The sequence below is a fragment of the Hevea brasiliensis genome, chromosome 9, assembly GCF_030052815.1.
Source record: "Hevea brasiliensis isolate MT/VB/25A 57/8 chromosome 9, ASM3005281v1, whole genome shotgun sequence".
NCBI lineage: Eukaryota > Viridiplantae > Streptophyta > Magnoliopsida > Malpighiales > Euphorbiaceae > Hevea > Hevea brasiliensis.
The window spans coordinates 29,548,982-29,564,193 of NC_079501.1; the positions used below are offsets into that span (position 1 = coordinate 29,548,982).

Here is a 15,212-nt window from a genome sequence, read left to right on the forward strand (position 1 = left end):
AGATGAGTCAAGAAAGAAGATTGTTATTGAGGAGAAAAAAGTGCGGCCACCACCGTTTAGGCTTGAGAGTAGTGGCCTGAGTACTGAGAATGTAATTTTTAGCTGTTTCTCAGCATAAATGGTAGCCAAAATTGTTGAGAAATCAGTAGTTTTGCAGTAGGTCATCATTTAGCTTGGAAAAAAAAAATACTTTCAATGGCTATATTTTTCTCTTTTTTTCGGTACATTGAAAAGATCGGTTGCGTAGACAAATCACAGTGCCCGTATGTGTTTTTTTCTCTAAAATTTGCTTCACTTTCGTTGGTTTTCATCATTTCCCCTGCTAATTACTGCTCCAGTTCTTAATTAACGTTGATAGAACATTTTATCAAATGCAAAATCTTATTTAATATAATAAATTTAGTAGGAAACTAGGAATATTGCAAATTAATACGTAAAATTACAAAATGATTGCATAGATTGCGTCAGGCACTTCAGGAGGGCAGCAAATAGAGCCGACTTAGATTTTGGTTAAATTATATTTACCAGGAAAAGCAACGCACATCAGTCAGGATGGCCGAGTGGTCTAAGGCGCCAGACTCAAGTTCTGGTCCTCGTGAGAGGGCGTGGGTTCAAATCCCACTTCTGACATTATCCCTTTAATTATAATTATTATTATTTTTCTGGTTTGCTTCTTTCCCTAATATTTTAAAGAATATCTACCTTAAATCACATTTTTATTTTGTATTAAGCTTAATTAATAATGGACATTTATTAATTAAGTAGTGTGAAAATGCAATTGCATGGATTGATTTCTTATAGCAAATTTTATTTTTTATTTACCGTACAAGTTAATTAGGAAAGGATTGAAGACAGACATGAGAGTTATATAAAGCACCGACAATTAGTGTTCACTGTTCAGTCAAAACAATCTTTCATGATCTATGTATTTGGCTGTTGGCTAATGGCTACATTCTTTTTGCTAAGAAGACGACTTGTCGCATGTTTGTCTGTCGAGGTTATTTCAATTCAATTCAAGATCTTCTCTTGGATAATAATTAAGGTTTGTTTAATAAATTCAACCATTTTATCTTATGGATACATATATATTAAAATAAAGCTTAATTAATAGTAGAAGATCACAAAATGCTTGCAGCTAGTTTATTCTAATAATGGAGGAATAGTGTGCATGCACTTAATTAGAGAAAGAAGATGGTATTTGGTTGAGAATCAATATGCATATGCTGCATGAATTATGAGCTGATATCCTCAGGGTTATCCATGGAGTTGCTGGAATTATTATCCACCAAGTTAACAAGAAAGTCAAAGATATCAGTAGCTATAACAGCAGAGGCAACATCATCTTTATGAAGAGTCCTCCTCTTACCTTGCATGGTCACCATCCAAGACCTTTGTGTTAGCTCTTCAATGAAGAGTTCACATGCCTTTGAGAACACAATTGGTGCCTCCCCAGATATCATCTTCACATCATCTCCAGATTTCTTCATGATCTTCTTGATCCTTGCCAAAGGCAACGAGTGAGGCCCGCTTCTCCCTGATAAACCACCACAGAGCATCCCTGAGTATCTCCCAGCTTGCCTCATATCTTTTTTTTTAGGAGGGGGGATTAATTTCTGATGAATTAGGTTGATGTAATGATGATAATAATGTGAGAGAAAGGAAGTTAATAAACAGAATATTTATTCAAAACAGAGCAAGTAAAGGATTGGTGAGTGATTGCATGAAGAGAATAATTTGAAAGGTTTTACTTATAGGTGTATGTCATGTGGTGCTCAAGGCCGGCAGCCTGATTTGGCCGGCTACCTAATAAGACTTTTCATTTACTATATAATATAATTCTCATGTTCAAAATTTTCTTGCATTCTAGTTCATAGACAATTTGGACCATTAGAAATTTACAACTAATTAATTCTGATTAAATGCGAACTAATGCAAGCTATTTACTCTCCAAATTACTACTTTGTATATTAAATAATTTAATTTTATAATGTGTGTAAATATATACTCATTAAAATTTATTTAATGCACCTTATTTATACGAGTAACTGTAATTTATTAAATACAATTTGAATCAATTTAGTACAATGTTTCATACATTTGCACTCATTAGAAAACCTGTTATGATTATTAAATGATTTTTATACTTTAAAGCCCTAGCTCATTAATTTCCTGCATGATGAGTTAAAGGCATTTAACTTCCATTGACGTCGCTATTGTGCAATATGCACCATTAATTGACATAAATTTCATTACCTACAAGTACATAAGACCACATTAATCAATGATCCATATTGTACACACTTGTTAACGAATGTGTGCTTAGCATTTTCTCAAACAAATTTGCCTAAGAGTCACATGTGTGTGGATATGTTAAATTAAATGTTAAAATTTACTATATACAAATTCATTAAATTAACTTGTATATTAATATTTTCATTAAATAAAGGTTAACCCTAATTAAAAAATGGATTTATTTTCCTAAATTTAAGTTGGGCAACTTTTTTATAGATTGATTTATATGAATTTGGGATAGTTGCCAAAGAAAACCCTCCATTTTTCAAATTTTTGTAATTCTATTCATACTGTGAAAATTACTAATTAAACCTTAAACTTTTTAACTCTAATTAATTCTACTTCACAATTAAGAAAACTGTTATTTCACTAATAGTGATACCATGTAAGCGCTATATAAGAATACAACTTCAATAATATATAATACTTTTAATATTAGCATATTTAAATAATATATTCTTACCCAATATATATGTTTTCAGTCTCTTCAAATATTTTTAATCCTATATTTTTGTTTCATCTGTCAATATTAAAGAAATATTCAAGTGTAACTTATCAAATATATATTAATAGAAGGTACTTACATTGAATTAAACATACTTTTTTCCTTTTATTTAAAAGTATGTCTTTCTATTTTATGTTAACTGCAATTAGTTTATACTAATATGATGTCTTACACAGTATATTTGTTAATAAGATAATAATTTTTTTAACGATGAATATAATTGGTAATAATTAAAAAGTTCAAAATTTAATAGAGAATTTTCATAATATGGATATAATTGCAAAAATTTTAAAAACACATCTAATAATAATACCTTGGCAAATTAATTTGATAAATGATAATGATATTCCCATCTTTGCATAGTTTGATAAAATGGGAGGGTCATACTGCAGCAGTCGTCAGCTTATCATGCAGGAATAATCCTGTGAGTGTTACTGAGGATGATGGCCGATGCCAAGGACAAATTACTACATATGGACAAGGCATATTCAAACAAACATAATTATTAACTAATTAATTATAAATCATTTAAATTAGCCAGGTTGTTCTTGCACTTGTGATTGGCAGTTGTAGCATCAATACCAAAAGTGCTAGTCGGTTGAGATTTGGTCTGACCTTGCTTCAATAAATAATTCAGGTTTTGTCCATTGCTCCTAATTGTAAACATATATACTTCTTCTTTAGATTTGGTCTAACCCTATAAATTAAAGAATGAAATTCTTGATTAGACTTAGACTCGGATTATCATGATTTCAAAATATAAATATATGATATTTATATATTTAATAAATAAATTTTATTATATATTTTATATTTTGAATTCATAATAAATTAGATTTAGATAAGAAATGTAATTGGGGTTTAATGGGTACATAATAAATAAATATTAATTAAACATTCTAAAATTAATAATCTCTTTAATAATAATAATAATATTATTATTATTATAATTAAGAATTTAATATATTTTATTAATTAAGAATTATTAAAATTAAGCTAGTTGAATTTTAGTACATAATTTTTTTGTTAAAAATAATTTTTTGAAGAGCATGAAACAAAATGGTGATCATTAGTCTCTAAATTGACATTACAAAAGGACTGAGTGGCAGTAGGACTTTTAAAATCGACCATCAAAACCCTATTCTTATTATCAAGAACACAGAATTGTCCCTTGTAATATATTAAATCGGTGAAATAATGATAGGTCCCAGTCAAAGTCAAGAAAATTAATAGAAGAAAATTAAGAAAGTTACTGATATTTCATTGATTCCCATTACTGCTGCTACAGAAGAATATAAATAGGAAAGAAATAAAACTACTTAGTCCTATTCTTAAGGCCTCACTTTAGCACAAGGAGATATTATTGCCACGATCAACTGAGTGCTATTTGACTAAGTAAAACAACTTAAAAGATTAATGGCAGTAAATAAAAAATAGCAGCAATGCTAAAAATAAAAAGCGAGGGACCCTTAGTCCAAATACTTCTTATTGGGAACAATAGCTCTGGATGACCTTACGAGGGCTTATCATGAAGAGGAACCTTGTCCTCAAGGTTCAAATTTGGAAACCGAGCGGATAAGTCCAAGAAACTTCCCAAGTGGCATCTTCAGGGGCAATTGCTTCCAACGAACAAGGCTTTCTTAGTCAAAGCGATTACCAAGACGAACCCACCTCGTATCCAAAATCTCAAAGAGCTCAAGAACAAAATATCCATCATCGGTGAGTGGAGGAATTTAAGAAACAGAGCAGTATCCCCACATGTTTCTTAAGTAAGGAGACATGAAAGACCGTGAACCTTGGATTCGAAGGAAGTCGTAAGCTAAGGAACCAATCTTTTCTTCAACCATGAAAGGTCCATAAAAGCGACTAGCCACGAAATGCAAGCCTATACACTGACAGTTGTCTATAAGGTAGTAACTTAAGATATAAAAAATAACCAGGATAGAACTCCACATCCTGCGTTTTTATCATCACTGTTTCATGTACTCTACGTGACAAGTGAAGCTTAAGCTCCTTCAAAATCTCATCACGGGTAGCCAAAACTTGATCGACCTCATTAACTGGAGAAGAACCCAATTCAAACCGCGGAATCATTGGAGGATTCCTACCATAGAATGCCAGAAATGGTGTCATACCAATAGAAATGTGAAAAGATGTGTTATACCAGTATTCCGCGCAAGGTAAGAATGAACACCACTTTCGAGGCTGCTGACTGGCGACACAACGAATGTACTGCTCCAAGCACCTGTTAGTAACCTCGGATTGGCCATACGTTTGCGGGTGGTAAGAAGAGCTCATATTTAATTGGGTTCCAGAGAGCTTGAAGAACTCACGCCAAAAATGGCTCATGAAAATTGGGTCACGATCACTGACGATCGACCTAGGCATGCCATGATACTTGACAACTCCATTTACAAATAATTCAGCTATGACCTTAGCAGAGTATGGATGAGACAATGGCAAAAAATGAGCATATTTACTCAATCATCAATTACTACCGAGCAGTTTTACCGGAGGAAGGAGGCAACCCATCAATAAAATCCATTGCGATGTCGTCCCAAACTTGGTGAGGAATCGGCAATGGTCAAATAAACTCCTTTGTAAAGTCGTAGCAGACTTATTTTTTTTACACACCGAGCACGCCGCAATATATTTCTGAATCTGCAATCGCATATGAGGCCAATAGAATTGTTGTGCGATGCGTTTAAATGTACGGAGGACTCCAGAGTGGCCACCCGAAGGAGAATCATGGAACTCTTGTAAAAGCTGAGTAGGGAGATCAGACTGAGGAGGAATGACCACCCGATTCTTAAAAAAAATCAATCCATTCTTCCAAATGTAAGGTTGCCCAGGGCGATCAGACGCCAATTGACCAATTCGAAGCATATATGGATCAGTAGTGAGGGTAGCTTTAATGCGATCCCAAAGAGAAGAGTGTGGCAAAAATAGTGAATTTAGACTTGGAATTCCAGAGACGCGAGATAAAGCATCTGCGACCCGATTCTCTTTGCGGTTTATAAAGTATCTCATAATCATAACCCAAGAACTTTGAAACCCAATTTTGTTGCTCGAGTGACAACTCTGCTCCACCAAGTATTTCAAACTACGGTCCGTCTGAATAAAGAACTTACGACCCAAAATATAAGGACGCCATGTTCGATTGCGCAAGATGGCGAGCATTTCTTTAGCATATGTAGACCAAGCTTGCTTCAAGGACCCAAAGCACGACTCATAAAAGCGATGGGCGATCCTGCTGTGAATCGCACCAATCCTCGTATTAGAAGCATCGGTAGTGATAAAAAAGGTTCATTAAAATTGGGCCAATGTTGGTGTGGTGTCAAAGCATTTTTCAAAGCTAAAAGAAGCTTCGAGATCCGTGACCAAAAAATTTGCCTTTCTTCAATAAATTCGTCAATGGTTGGGCAAGAATCCCATAAGATTGAACGAATTTTCTGTAGTACCCGGTGAGTCCTAAAAACCCACGTAATTCAGTGACTGTTGTTGGAGTAGGCCAATCCAGTATTGCACTGATTTTCGATTTATCCACCTGCACTCCATCTCCAGAAACCACATGACCCAAATATTCAATTTGTTTGAGTCCAAAAGCACATTTGCTTAGCTTTATAAAAAATTGATGTTGCCGCGATGTCGTAATGCCAATCGCACATGCTCCGAATGAGTCTCCCATGATGGACTGTAAATAAGAACATCGTCAAAGAAAACCAAGACGAATTTTCTTAAGTAGGGGCGGAAAGCAGTGTTCATTAGCGCCTGGAATGTGGAGGGCGCGTTGCACAGCCCAAAAGGCATCACCAGATACTCATAATGGCCGTTATGAGTTCGGAAGGCCGTTTATGAATATCGGAGGATGCATCGACTTGATGAAATCCTGCAATAAAGTCGGTTTAGTAAAATAAGAGGAACCATGGAGCTCATCTAACATATAAATCGTTGGTATTGGAAAAGCGATCTCGATAGTGACTTGATTAAGAGCTCGGTAGTCCGCAGAACCTCCGAGAGCCATCCTTTTTCTTGACCGATGAGAACAGGGATGAGAAGGGGCTAGTCTTTGGTCGAATCAACCCTTTTGTCAACATCTCTTGTACCTATTTTTCGATCTCATTTTTCCGAAGTGAGCATATCTGTAGGCGAACATTCAGGATCAACACCCTCTTTAAGAATAATGTGATGATTAATTTCTCACGGGAGGCAGCTTACTCTATACATCGTAAACCGAGTTAACAGATGCAAGATATTAGGATGTAGATGCTCGGGAAGTGTGGTGTAGAGTTTTCGAGACAGATTGCAAAAGCTGTACTATTGTGCCTCAATTCCTTGGATATTGATTTCAAGGATAGAGGTTCAATTGGCTGACTGCAAATACCCTGCAAATGTCTCGGTTGGCCTGCCCATGTGAAGTCCATAGTCAAGTTCTTCCAATTACATGCCACCGTCCCTAATTGTTGTAGCCATTGTACACCCAACACAACGTCCAAACCCATTATAGGAAGAGAAAAGAACGTAAATGGTATACCTTGGAGAGAAAAAGCAATATCCTTGAATTTTCCGGGCATCGCAATGGACTTCCATCCGCCACTTTAACATTGAAAGGTGTTGTTGGCAATTTGAGCAAACCGGCGATTTTCTCATTGATGAAGTTATGAGTCGAACCGCTGTCAATGAGGACAATCAATTGACAAGAATTAAACTGAATTTCTACCCTCATCGTTCCTGTCGAAGACCAACCGGTTAAGGCATTCAAGGAAATTTCCGCTTCCGTATCATCTTCATCGATGTCCTGATCACATCCACCATCTAAGATGAGAAGCTGTGACTTAGTACAACGGTGACCAGGAGCAAACTTTTCGTCACAGTTAAAACAGAGCCCCTGTGCCCTTCGCTTCTGCATCTCGTCCCAGGTTAGTCGCTTCACAGGAGTGGAAGGTTTGCTTTTTGATGGAGAGAAATTACTCGTTTGGAGAGATGGGTGAATTGCTTTTTTATGACAAAGCAATTGCTCATCCTTCATTCGAGCTAAGCTTATTGCATCCTTCAAGGTCTTGGGTTTAAACATTCTGATCCCCTCTGCGATTTCAGATTTAAGTCCCCCCATGAAGGTTCCAACTAGTGCCTTCTGAGTCCAACCTCTCACCCTGTTACCCAATCGTTCAAACTCCCTTTGATAATCACGTAAGTCACCAGTCTGACGAATTTTGGAGAGAGATTCATCAAAATCTTCACAGTCGGTGGGCCCAAAGCGGGACCACAATTCTTCTGAGAATATTTCCCACGATACCCCTTTTCCTCGGCATAAGTTCGTCAGCCATTGCCACCACTCGTTAGCTTCCGCGGAGGTGATATGATGCCAAGGAAACTTTTACGCATCCGTGTTCCTCGGTATTCAAGAACTGATCTACTCGTGAACCATTCCGGATCGTCTCGGTATATTTGGGAAATTCGAGTTTGGCGAGCTTAGCAGAATAGTGGCTTCCTCCGTCTTTTAAGACTTCAGAGTAGCACGTATCGCTAGCTCGTCGCCTTCGCACTTGATTCCTCCTTATTGGCAAGAGAAGTTTCGCCAATTTGGAGAGTGCCTTGATATATTGTAAATCTTCTCCAAATCCTTTTTCAATTGTGACATACCGTCCGACTTGACCAAGCCTGGTTCGAGGTTTTCAATTCTTTCCTTGTTTGTAGCCATTTGAAAGGAAGAATAGAAAAAAATTGAGGCTCTGATACCAATGATAGGTCCCAGTCAAAGCCAAGAAAATTAATAGAAGAAAATTAAGAAAGTTACTGATATTTCATTGATTCCCATTAAGAATATAAATAGGAAAGAAATAAAACTACTTAGTCCTATTCTTAAGGCCTCACTTTAGCACAAGGAGATATTATTGCCACGATCAACTGAGTGCTATTTGACTAAGTAAAACAACTTAAAAGATTAATGGCAGTAAATAAAAAATAGCAGCAATGCTAAAAATAGAAAAGCAGTAGGACCCTTAGTCCAAATACTTCTTATTGGGAACAATAGCTCTGGATGACCTTCTGAGGGGCTTATCAAATAAGCAGCACCTGTATCGATTCTCTTCCACTCGTCATCTCCAGGTCTGCAACAGACCAATTTTTTTATCATCTCCATAAGTAACCATCACCATGAAATCTGAAGTCCCCCTAGGATTGGATGATGATGTAAACTTGTTGATATTCTCAATGTAGACATATTTCCCATCTTTTCCATCAGTGTAGCTTATAATTTGAGGCAGTGAGATTTTTATCTGAGAGATAGGAAGCACAAGACTGATTTCTCCATGAAATTCTGTGATCATAAGCCATTCTTGGGACGAGAGGCACTTCTTACCTTTGGCTTCTGGCAATACAAGACTGTAAACTCCGCCTCTGAAAGGGCTCAAGAACTTGCGGAATTCGCCTGTGCCTTGTTTGTTAAGGAGTTTTCAAACATAAGATAATCAAATCTTGAACCAGCAGATCCGTTGGGCTATAGCGAACAAAATGTCGTCATGAAACAGTGAGAGGCAGCCCAAGCCTCTATATAGTGAAAATGTAGGCTTGGGCCATGCGAACTCTGACTTACAAGCCCCACCGAATACATACCATCCCCTTTGAATCAATTTCTCATTCTCGTGAAGTCAAAATAGAACCTTAGCCAAAAAATAAACAAGTGGGAGTGGCGCAACTACTTGTCCACCCTCGTGTCGGGAATTATATATATAGGTAAAGCTAGATTACGCATGTGAATTAACCCCACACCTTCCTTAAGACATACACATATAAGGATTGGATTTGTTTGATCATGTGAGATTTGTAGGCTTTTAGGTTGTCTTTGCACGTGATCATTTCTTCCTTTGCATTTCCCACCACAACATGTCTTTGCATCTATTCTTGCCTCAACTTTTCCCTGTATCAATAACATACTCCATGGGGTTGGGTCATGAGCTAGTTCGAATCGTGAATCGAATTAGAATTAAGCCGAGTTAAATTTGAAATAGGATTGGGTCGATCATTCTGATTCATCTAATAAAAATTGAGTTATAGTTTTTTTTAATATTTTTTTTACTGAATTTTAAAAACACTGCCTCTCTGTGAATTGTGAGTGTGAATTAAATGATGGGGTCGACAACCTTCACGTGAGCACCTTCAATTGTCTGTAATGTGTGCACTTATGCTCATGATTGCTCTCACTTTCTCTCTTTGTTGTAGATCAGATCAGACATGTATTCTAGTCTATAATTTGTGATCTTTTGCTTCTTTACTAAATACTGCTTAATTACACATCCAACTTTATATGTCTGTCTGTGTGATGATGCTATCTTGTGTTATTGAAAAGATATTAAAAGAAAAATGCCAAAAAGGAAAAGGCAAAAGAAACTTATCTTCTTGTCACTCAAACAAATAAATATAAAAATAGATTTACAATTCTCTTCAAACTCCATAAAAATGAAATATTTCATGTACTAAATTATTTTTTAATAAGTTAGAATTTTCAAAAACAATCACAAATGGGCTTATGTCACTAAAATGGGTTACTGAATTAAGCTTCCACTAATATTTTCACCATATTCAATATTATTTTCTCACATTAATTTAAGATAAAATATTTATGTTATACATAAAGTTTGAGTCGATTTCTTCCTCTTAAGTTAATTTTTGAGTTAAATTAGATTAAATTTATTTTCTTTACATGGTATTAAATTCACATATTATTTACTTGCAAACTTCACAAGATGTTTGTCTAAACGTGAAAGAGTATATCGACTTACATTAATTTAGTATAAAGTGTTTATATTATATATAAAATTTGATATAAATTTTTTTGTTGCAAGCTAACTTTTGATATTGAATTAACCTAATTCATTTTCTCTATAAATGTTGTTTCTGTTACTTCTTTTACTTCTTTTATAGTATTTTTTTAATTAAAATTTTCTAAGCTAAATCAAACGACTCAATCTTCAATGAGTAGCCCACATTTAACTCCTACTTTGGTCTCCTAAATGCATATCCTGTCTTTTGTAAACTTGAAGTTTCTTCTCATATTCAGTGTTTTTAGCAAAAGTTGACAAATTAAAGGAGAGTGTTCATCACTTTCTTTTATCAGAATAATTGAGACATCCCATCCTCTTCCAAATCCACTTATTTTTTCTGATCGAAATCCCTTTTGAGTTAAAAGTTTGATTTTGATTAATAAACTACCTTGAATTATTGAGAAAGACCAACTTATCATATACATATTCATGAAAATATTACCTTTTCTTATGAAAAAAAGTATTAATTAAAATGAATTGTTAGGCCTATTAATTAGCACGTAATTGTCCATTAAAATGGATGATCGATAAAATTTGAACTCATCAAATTTAATAGGGGACGTTGATTGAATCTTGCTAATTAAATTAATTTTTATTAATGTATGGTGAAATTCACCTATTAAATATAAATCTCTTATGTTTATATTTTGAGTCAATGATAAATCGGAATTTTAATTCTTATTAATAAGATTAAAAAAGAAAAATAATAGCTTCATTACAGTGAGATTCCTTGATGATAGCTTAATTATAAGCCTAAAAAGGTATCTCTTAATTTGTTTGCAATATTTAAAGTAAGAATTAAACGTACATAGAATAGAATATCGTGGACCAATAATTTTAATCCTATGTAAATTTTATGGTTGCACATGAAAGTAGAAGTAATGATGGGGAGGACGATCAATGGTCCTTCTCATTTCTAGGAAAAATAAGGCGTAAGGGTTGAAGGGGACCATATGGAGTGATGATCCGTGAGTGACCACCATTTTCTCTGTACATTATCCCAAGCGTCAACATCTTTATGGTTCCCACTCTGTACTTCTTTGCTATGAAGATGGGAACCTAATCTCCAACTCCATTAATTACATATGGTTTTTTTTTTTTTAAATTAAGACTGTACATTGATCAGTGTGATCAGGATTCATCAGTCAAATGAAATTAGAATAGTACTGGGTCTAAATATAAATTTTTAATGTAAGATGAATTTAATGCACTTACATGAAATTTCGAGCATGTATTAAAGTGAAAAAATAATATAATATAGAATATATGCAATTAAAATGAAGCTAGTGGACTGATGTGAGACAGCCATACGCTCATAAGTCAAGAGGGCACTTATTTATATAGATGATGATAATGGGGATTCGATGATTGGCAGAAGTGGTACAGTGGGTGGCCCTTTGCATTGAAGGCAAATTGGCCATTGAGGAACTCCAGTCTTTGATGGGCTCATGTGAACTTGACTATGACTTCTCTTCCCTTGCCTACCAGTTGATGCTCTCGTACACATGATTTTCTTTCTCAATAACTTGAGCTCTTGCGTTTGTTTGGATTACAATTTACAAGCTCACAACTTGCAAAATTTGGCTCCCCACATACACCTGCCCGAGCTAGGATCGGGTTGGTCTCCAGGCTGAATCGGTCAAATTTGAGCTCCAAGATTGTAATTTTAACTCAATTTATTAGTACTTTTTTATTTAAAATTGTATAATAAATTTTATTAAAAAAATTATATAATTTAATTTTTTTAATTTAAAATTTAGAAAAAAAAAATGAACCGACAGAAGCTTTGACTCACATGGACTGTTGTTGATTGACATGTGACGTGTGTTGGTTTGAACAACATAAGCTCACCCTCACGCTCCGCCCATGACCTGCTTTAAAGCCAAGTAAATATAACCAACAATTTGAATTTTTTGTTGATATAAGTTTTCACTTCCACCCCTGACCTCCTCCTTTATGCCTTATACTCCTACTTCAACATCTGTCGTCCTTCATTTTCACTATTTTAATATCCCTTTAATTTCTTCATTATTTTAAATTTACGTCATATTTTCATAAAATTAAATATGGTTTTTTTTTTATAAATACGATCTACTATTGAATTTTGTATACCATTTAATTAAAACATTGAAATTGTGGCATACTTTGGGGTGACGCTTGCTTGTAAATCATTGTAGCAGTGTTCTGTTTCAGTAGCATTTCTTTTGAAGAATATATATTTCTATCCGTCAACCAACTTACATTACCAAACGGCAGGTACATATGTACTATATATATTGCAAATCTTAGTATGTACGTAGAAAATGTATCGTGTCTAATCTCATCTTAAAAGTTAGTTTAAAAAATGAGATTTATTCAAGATATTTTATTCTAAATTAATGTGAAATAACACACTTTCTCTCGTCTATACATGAACTGAAGCTTGAAATTTATAAAAAAATATATCTACAGGCGAATGACCTAACATTGAAATATAATAGATTTTAATACTATACAGAAAAAATAAATTATATCTAATTTTCTTTAAAGTTAATTTGAAAAGAGGAGATTTATTCAAGTTTTATATATAATACAAATATCTTATTTCAACTCAACGTAGGACAACAATATGCACATTTTGAAAATAAAGGATCTCATGTTATCAATTTGTAGATACTACCAAATGCTATAGCCCACCCCAACTCTCTCTCATTCCTTATTCCTTTTGTAGGTTATGATCTCTTTAACTACCTCACCAGCTTGATTCTGAAAGCTAATGGACATAATAGAAATAAATTCAATAATATATAACGAATTATTTGCTAAATCCAGTCATAATTAAATAGGTTGATTGAACAATTGGATCTATCGAACATAAATGCATGGTCCTAATTGTGCAATTGTGTCACTTGCCACCACGTACCAATAATAATAATAATAAAACTACATATCATTCAAAATTGTATATATAGGGATTGATTTTAGGCACTAGATGGAATTCGATGAAAGCATATAATGGATCAAGTAATAATTGATGGCTACATAACTTTAGACTCTCCCATTCTTCATATTTAAAAAGCAAAGAAAAATTAATCAGACTATCCTTAATTGACAACTACTTAAGGATATGAAAAATTAACTCATAAATATGCTTTCTTTTATATTCAATATGGTTATAAAAGATACTAGTTATTGTTTCTATGTATATCTCTCTCGAGCCTTAGGTCTTATCCAGAGGTAATTAAATGAATTTAAAATAAGAAATGAGAGGTGGGATTGAAAATATAGATAAATGTTAGAAGAGTGTGTTTGCATTAAGCTTTATCTTTACTTTATGTACCTAAAAACAAAAAATGAAACCTCCCATTAATGAACAACTACCTCAAAAAAAATCTTGAGATACCATATGTTTTACTCAACACCCCACAAATTCAATGCTATTTGTATCACATAATTGCACTTGGAAATTGATCTCCATGCCCCGTTTACAAGTAAATTTTTGTATTAATTACAAATTTTCATCTCATAAATTATTAAATCACAAAACAAATTTTCATCTCATAAATTTATTTAATCAAAAGGTACATTATTAGATTTATGAAATGAGTGCAACTATAGAGAGTTCGAATTTATATGTGAATGAATTTATTAATTATTAAATTAAATTTTTACATATAAATTCGAATACTCTCTATATATACTTTAAATAGTTTTACATATATTTCAATATAAATATTTAATCTAATGGTTATTAAACTCATTTTTATATGAGTTCAAACTTATATTAAATGTATATTTATGAGATATAAATATTTATTAGACTATTAATTTAATAGTGCTTAATTGCATACAGAAGTAACATATTTTTAATTTATTTAACATCTATTAAAATTCAAATTAAGATATGATAATCCTAAAAATGATCTAACAAAATTTGTGGGCTAGAATACAGGTGGACAAGATGAGCATAATTGAAGCGTATGCAATTTGGTTAAAGGTTAAACAATAAATATATTGTTAATACGTCATTATCTTATCACTGATATTGTCAAACAAATATTAATTAGTCAGAGCTGACCATAAGCCATTGGTTGCTTCCTCTCTTTTCTTCCTTGCCTCGGCGTCTTTATTTAGATCCCTCAGTCGGCGGTCGCCACTGTTGACCGTTTTTAAAGTTTACCCATGGTAGCGTAACGTTCATGCGTATTCATATAGTGAAATGACTGTAATACCCCTGAAGATCATGCAATTCTTTTCCTTGGTTTCATCTAAAAAATCTGCTGTCGATTAATAATGTAAGGCAGTCGGGATGTGCATTTGCAATTTCAGTTTAGAGTTTACCTATAAATTATAATTAAATTCAACTTTCATGAATATTTTAATTTTGATATATTGATTTATATGAGTTTTTAATTATTTTTTAATTATATATATATATCTTCTAAAAAATATTAGTTACTTTTTATTAGATTTAAATAGTAACTTTTAAGTTTTGAGAATCATTTTTTTTATAAAATATACATTAATAATTTAATTTTTATTCATAATGTTAACTTCTTAATTTTTTTAATTTAAAATTTTATTAGTTCACAATTCAAACATACACATAATTA

The 15,212-nt window shown here is 33.5% G+C and overlaps 1 protein-coding gene and 1 non-coding gene across 2 annotated transcripts; one reads left to right on the forward strand and one right to left on the reverse strand.

Moving 5' to 3' along the window:
* Positions 1-546: 546 nt before the first annotated feature.
* TRNAL-CAA (transfer RNA leucine (anticodon CAA)) lies at positions 547-630 on the forward strand. The gene has a single exon. It is a non-coding gene; the product is annotated as a tRNA-Leu (tRNA).
* Positions 631-1,211: 581 nt separating this feature from the next.
* Positions 1,212-1,583, reverse strand: LOC110662268 (nuclear transcription factor Y subunit C-3-like). The gene has a single exon (XM_021821199.2). It carries the CDS (start codon positions 1,581-1,583, stop codon positions 1,233-1,235), a length of 351 nt encoding a protein of 116 aa, XP_021676891.2. The 3' UTR covers positions 1,212-1,232.
* Between the last annotated feature and the right edge of the window lie 13,629 nt (positions 1,584-15,212).

Coding starts and splice junctions, on each gene's coding strand:
- LOC110662268 (XM_021821199.2), bottom strand. CDS start 1,583: ATGAGGCAAGCTGGGAGATACTCAGGGATGCTCTGTGGTGGTTTATCA.